The 6,133-nt window shown below is 41.2% G+C and overlaps 1 protein-coding gene across 2 annotated transcripts; it reads left to right on the top strand.

Moving 5' to 3' along the window:
• The first annotated feature begins 53 nt into the window (after positions 1-53).
• Positions 54-5,730, top strand: LOC145437285 (uncharacterized). Of its 2 annotated transcripts, none has more exons than XM_080314480.1 (4): positions 54-211; positions 2,903-3,023; positions 3,860-3,955; positions 4,536-5,730. In XM_080314480.1, exons 1-4 carry the CDS (start codon positions 187-189, stop codon positions 4,579-4,581), a joined length of 288 nt encoding a protein of 95 aa, XP_080170606.1. In that variant the 5' UTR covers positions 54-186; the 3' UTR covers positions 4,582-5,730. The 2 variants fall into 2 exon arrangements, with proteins under 2 accessions (XP_080170606.1, XP_080170605.1); XM_080314479.1 differs by lacking the exon at positions 54-211 and adding an exon at positions 2,258-2,448.
• Positions 5,731-6,133: the final 403 nt, after the last annotated feature.

Raw genomic sequence — 6,133 nt, 5'->3', positions numbered from 1 at the left:
AGCTGTAGAGCAAGGGTCGGCAACCTACGGCACGCGGGCCGGATATGATTAACAGCGATCGCAACAATTATCTCAACTTGCAGAATAGCATTTGTTCAATTCTGCTCCACCGCCGCTTTGGATAAAGCCATGAAAACAAAAGACAAATACGAGTTGGAAGGCCGTAAATTGTCATTGTAAAAAGCCATGGATTGTTGTGGCCAGAGGCCGGGTATGTACACGGTATATAAATGTGTCATAATTATGCACTCCAGGAGTGACAATACAAACCACTTTGATTCAAATCCTTGTTTCTTACACACATTGCATATGGCATTGCCTTGAACTATTTATCTTCTGGTTGGTCCTAGGTCTAGTATCAGTCAGAATATATCATCTTTGTATAGAGATGGCACGACCATAGGCGCCGACTTTTATTTTGCATGGGGTGACGGCAGGCGCGTAGCCAGGGGGATGTCGAAACCCCCACCTTTTGAAACGCAAAACCCCGTCCTTTTGAAATGACCATTCTGACGCTAATATTCAGTTGCAATTCAACAAGTCGTATTATCAGTGTTATGGGGGGGGGGGGGTCGCGACCAATTAGCGAGATTCGTCCGTGCACACATATCGCGTTACATTGTGCGATGCGATCTCCCGCTGAGATGATTCCGAAATTAGGTCATTGATTGCCGCGCGCTCGGCATTCGTCACTGGACTGAGCAGTAACACAGCACGACAATTCTGGAACACGAAAGACATAAGAATTATGATTACAATCAGTAATCATCATTTTTCACAGTGGGCTTTTACTTAGTATTGAGTAGCTGGCATCGCAACAATTGGTTGCTGATGAAAACATCGATTGTGATTGCATTGCTGCATTTCCCGATTCACGTCTGAAAAGCATAATTGGATTAATATTATGGGCACTGGAATAAATTCTAACTAGCAGGCACACACAATAAAACACTGATAAACTTTGCGCTCCGAGAATATTTATCACAAAAATGGTTCACAAAATATTTTAAACACGGCTTGCGGCCCTCAGAAATGCAAATAATGCACTTTAATTTGTAGAAGGTGAAAGTATATTCGGTCGTCAAATCGCGATAGGAGATGGTGTCGGTCACCACTCCCATGAGTTTTTCATTTTTAATGCCATGCAATGACCAGAAAGTGGCTCGATCATGAGAAACGTGCCCACGCCCAGTGCCAGTCCTTGCGTAACGCAAACCGCTTTGATGTCTTGGTAAGGTTGGGCTGAGATTTGATTTTTCTCATCGCGCCATTATCCAGCTCCACAAGAATTCCCCCCCGAAACACAGCACATATAAGCAGGAAATTTGTTCACATAACTCTGATCGGTGAATTTTTCCTAGTATGTGCTCGTGAAACCGCTTCCCGCATCTGCTTTTCGTTGAGTTGACTTTTATTTAAGTCGCCGTTCGCGTCATATGCATAATAAGCCGTCATCATGTGTACATTTTGGCCGTGTTAATTAAATATATCTCACTAGACGTTCGAACATTTTCAGCCCCTATCACCCCCTTGTTTCTCAAAATCGCCCACTAGGGGCGATATCGCCCATTTTGGGAACCACTGCTCTAGCCTGTAGCCCCAGAACAAGCAGAAAGCTTGGTCTAGAAGTGATAGGAGTATTTTGCATGCTAGGGACATGTATTCAATATGTAGTTTTGCAAAAACGTAGTTGTTGTCAATTTCACGAATTGATGGGTTCGGGAGCTTGGAAATTTCCTGCAAGGAGTCCACTCCACAACAAATTGTTTCGCAGTCTCCTCTAAAAGCTTGATCTTGTGGGGAAGCCCTATGTCGTTTTCAAAGTGTCGCGATCTTTGCCGTTGCACATCAAAGCCATATGTCCACTCATATCTGCTAATTCTTCCTTCATGGAATGCCAATGCCGCCGACTAAGATGTATCGGCTAATGAGGGATGGTGATGTTAGGCACAGGAAAATAGCTTATTTTGAACAGCACTAATTTTCAACTGAAATCAATTTCAGCATTTCTAAATGCTTTACTATGCGTTCTTCCGAAATCTCAAATAAGGCTGCGGGCCGCAAAATATGGCCTTGCGGCCGCGTGTTGGTGAGCCATGTTTTCGAAACTCGATTTCAATTTTTAAATCATTTACTTTTATGATGCTTTGATAATTTGATAACTCGGTATTCAAAACGGTTTACACACTGATACATTACCTGCCGTTGATTCGAGTTTGGCCTCCTGGACCATCATCTATTTAATTCGTTGTCAAATATGTTCTGGTCTTGATGTTTATTCACTGATGGGGGCAAATTTTATGTCTTGAATTGTGTTTGGATATCATTGTGTGTTGTACTTACAGGCCAGGACGAAAGCAATGGATGATGAGACCTTACAGCTGTTGAAACCCCAAAAACGGAAATCGGGGGCAGATGAGATAGTTGCACTGAAGAAAATGAAAAAAAGTAAGCTTCTAATTTTGTGATCTGTATTGAAAACTAACTACCCACGGATTGGCATTTCATTGTAACTTCGAAGAACAGTAAAGTTACCATATTATTGGTATATCATCTCTCGGTTCTGATACTTGAAAATAGGACCAAAAACTGTTAAAACTGACTAAAAACACTATATTATGAATGCGAGCCATTCTATAACACTCGTGCAGAGTTGAAAAAAGTGGGTTGAACTGGATTAAACAGCACACTGACCAGTGAACATAATGACTCGGACTCAAGTCAAAACACCTCCACTGGCAGACTTGGAATTTAAAATGACTCGACTTGACTCGAGTCAAAACTATAGAAGTAAGAATAACTTGTGACTCGGAACCTTGGGACTTGGTTACAACTTACAGTTTTGTGTTTAAATGACCAGGTCGACATCGGCACATACAACCTTGAATCTTTTTCTCAACAGACGCGATGGTCACGATGCTGTTTGCAAACCTGCCCGACAGTGCCAACAATGACAAGCTCGTCGGTTTTTTGAAAACCAAAGATATCGAGTGCAAGGAATGCTGGGCTAACTTTGACAAACGGTGAGATTCTCTTCGTTCTATCCATGATAAATTTTAGGTTCCGTTGATTGGTTATGTCATGTCATGTGGCGAGATTGTAAATCCTTGCTGATATCTAGCACATAGCCCATGATGGTTTTCAAGATGTATGTGATACACAGATATTCACGCAAACATTGAATCAATTTATGCATGGTTGAAACTTACAATGCTAGTATAATATAAGGCCATGATCGGCAATTAAAGGCATGATGAAGGATATAATCATATCGAAAACTTACCTGGAAATGGTGTCCAACACACAGACAAGTCCAGGGTAGCTGAGCGGTTCATGGTGCTTCATGAAGTAGAATAATTGATTACTTACTCTGAAATCTGAATCGAAGCCACGTGTCAATCATTTCATTTCATAAAGGTAATTCATCAGTCGAGTCAAGTCAAATCATTCGAGAAACGTGACTCGAGCCACCCCAACGCTGTTGTGTGGTGTTAGTAATTATCGAATCGAATGGTATACTCATTATGAAATGAACCCAAATACTTTCGACTGAAACTCGTCGTCAAGTATTAAAGGCAGCCTGTGATACTGTGATAGTATCTCTAAGCAAGATCCTCACAAATGTATGCGACTTACAAATACCTAACTGTCTGTAGCAGGGCTGACCGGTCTTGCGTTAGCTCTTGATCTGACAGCCCTCGATGCATACTTCACAGTGTTGATTCGGAAGATGTATTGGTCAAATAAATATGAATATACACAATATATATCTGTGATTTTTTCGATTTTGATATTGACCAAGCTGTTGGTGGCCAATAGAGGATCATTGTGTACTCTTTACTCTCCTCTAATTCAACAGCAAGGCGCTAATAGATATCGACAAAGGAAAGGCTCTCGACCTTCACGGGATGAAGTGGAACGGAAATTCAAGTCAACGAAACCACAAGCATTCAAGGTAGTTCTAGTTCCAGATACCCGCACGCAGTGGTAGGCAGCGTTGCTACTCGGATAGTAGGAAAATTAATGTTGTAAATTTTTACTCAATCACGAATAGAACTACCAATTTCCAAGATATTTTAAAACTAATTCGAGTGGAAGTAGAAAAGAAAAGGTTTGTAAAGTACTCGAAAAGGTATATTTGTTTGAGGGGTCTCTTACCTTCAGCAGATGATCAGAGGTGTCTACGCTCTATCAGAAGATACAGGTGCTATTTCACACAGCCATTATGACAATTTCATTCATAAAACTGGCACAAACTTATCCTCAAACTACTCGATACTTTACAAAATCCAAAGGGCATTAAGTAAGGTAGTTTTCCCTATAAATCTATTCGAGCAGAAAGTGGGAGTAGTCAAAAAAGTTGGTGTGCTTCGTAAGTGACCACCTGTGCTTTTACGGTAGTTCCATACTTTCTGTGCATGACATTTTTTTTAAACTATGGTGATCCATGTTGTCCGATCGTTGAGCAAGGAAAAACATGAATTGTTTTGAATTGCATGGTACTCGGTTTACTCATCCTGGCATTTACCGCTCAGGTTTCGGTGGCAGTCGGAGCCGAGCTGGTGGTCCTTTCAAAAATAGAGGAGAAATCGTCGCAGCAATTTGAGTGGTACAGGTGGTCGTGCTCAGTGCTCACGTATGATGTGGGGAAGATGGCGTGGAGACGGTATTCTATGCCATACTGCTAGCATACAGTCAGGAGCCGCGTGTCGTGCGGATATCAATTCTAAATTGTACCTCGTATATCTCGGGCGATCGAAGCCAGGTGTGCGCTGGCCAAGGACTGCATTTGCGGAGACACTTTTTATGATGTTTTCGTGTTAAGTTACTAGTATTTCTTTTGCGATGTGAGCATTGTTTGCCTTATGATGCTGTTTGTAAATTGATCGCTCAATGCTCAGTACTGTCAATGCTGTTGTGTTCGCTTGTGATCTTTCTGAGACATTTATGGTAGACACGGGATTAGGTATGTTGATGTTATTTTGTTTGGCTGAGTTTATTACAGTCTCTGCAAATTTGTTCATGACGAGGAGAGGAGGACTTTGTCGAACGAATTGGCGTTTTTCCTGTAGAAATTTTGCTTGAAAGTTGGCGTATAATCCCCGCACAGCCAACATCATCCTCTACAACTCGCCATTTATTGAGTGTCGGTGACTGTGACATTTGTATAACTGCTGCGTTAATCATCTGTTTGATTTAAATTTTTACAAATTGAATCTCCCTGCCATGACATTCTACCCGAAATTGTGGTCTTCAAATACATCCGCCCTCAAAAAAAGGCATCTTGTGTCACGAAAATTCAATCAGAATACCCTGCGTTGTACAAATAGATCACGAGTCCATGACTTGCTTCGTTTACTATGGTATGAATTTGTACATGTAGTGATTTTTGCATTTCATTCTTGTGTTTATTCAAAATTGTGAACATCTTTTATGTGGTCTACTCGAAGGTACTGACAGGGAAAAGCAATTCAATTTGATATATTCCTTTGAGTAGGTTCGTATAAGTAACTGTTACTCGAGATATTTGGTGCCATTATTCTGTCAAGCTGCGCAATTTCAATCAAGTTTGACATGTGCACTTCGTGCGGACACGTGAACAGGTTACAACACTTCTTGGTTTCGAATAAGGACCGTCTATTTGCCCTTCAAATGCAAGTCTTATTGCAATGCCTTGATGATAAATTGACGGCTTTTTGTGTGCTCTTGATACAATGATTCTCTACCTGATGTTTCTGATTTGCGATGTTGTAGTATGCATATGCAGGGATAGATAGAGATGCTGGTATTGATATAATATATGTTATACCGCACACCAGGGTTGTAACCAAGTCATGAGGTTGACTGATCAGTTCCGAAATTATGTCACGTGTAACCAGCTTTTTACAACTCTGCTCGGTGATATCGATAGCTTCGTATTCATAATATTTCTGGTTTTGGTAGCATATTCAAGTACCAGTAATGATAGGCAAACTAACAAAATAGTGTGATAACTTTACTACGATGAAATGCCTGTCTTGGTAGACCCAGTCTTGAGTCATGCGCACAAGTCGAGTCGCGATGCAACTCAAGTCATTACAACCCTGCCGCAAACCAAGATTGTCGAGCAAACTCATGGCGACATGGCAAGATA

Source organism: Botryllus schlosseri, chromosome 4 (assembly GCF_051294905.1).
Source record: "Botryllus schlosseri isolate E-star chromosome 4, Bs_hap1, whole genome shotgun sequence".
NCBI classification, from domain to species: domain Eukaryota; kingdom Metazoa; phylum Chordata; class Ascidiacea; order Stolidobranchia; family Styelidae; genus Botryllus; species Botryllus schlosseri.
The sequence above is the reverse complement of the archived record's forward strand: the minus strand, read 5'-3'. Positions and strand labels throughout refer to the sequence as shown.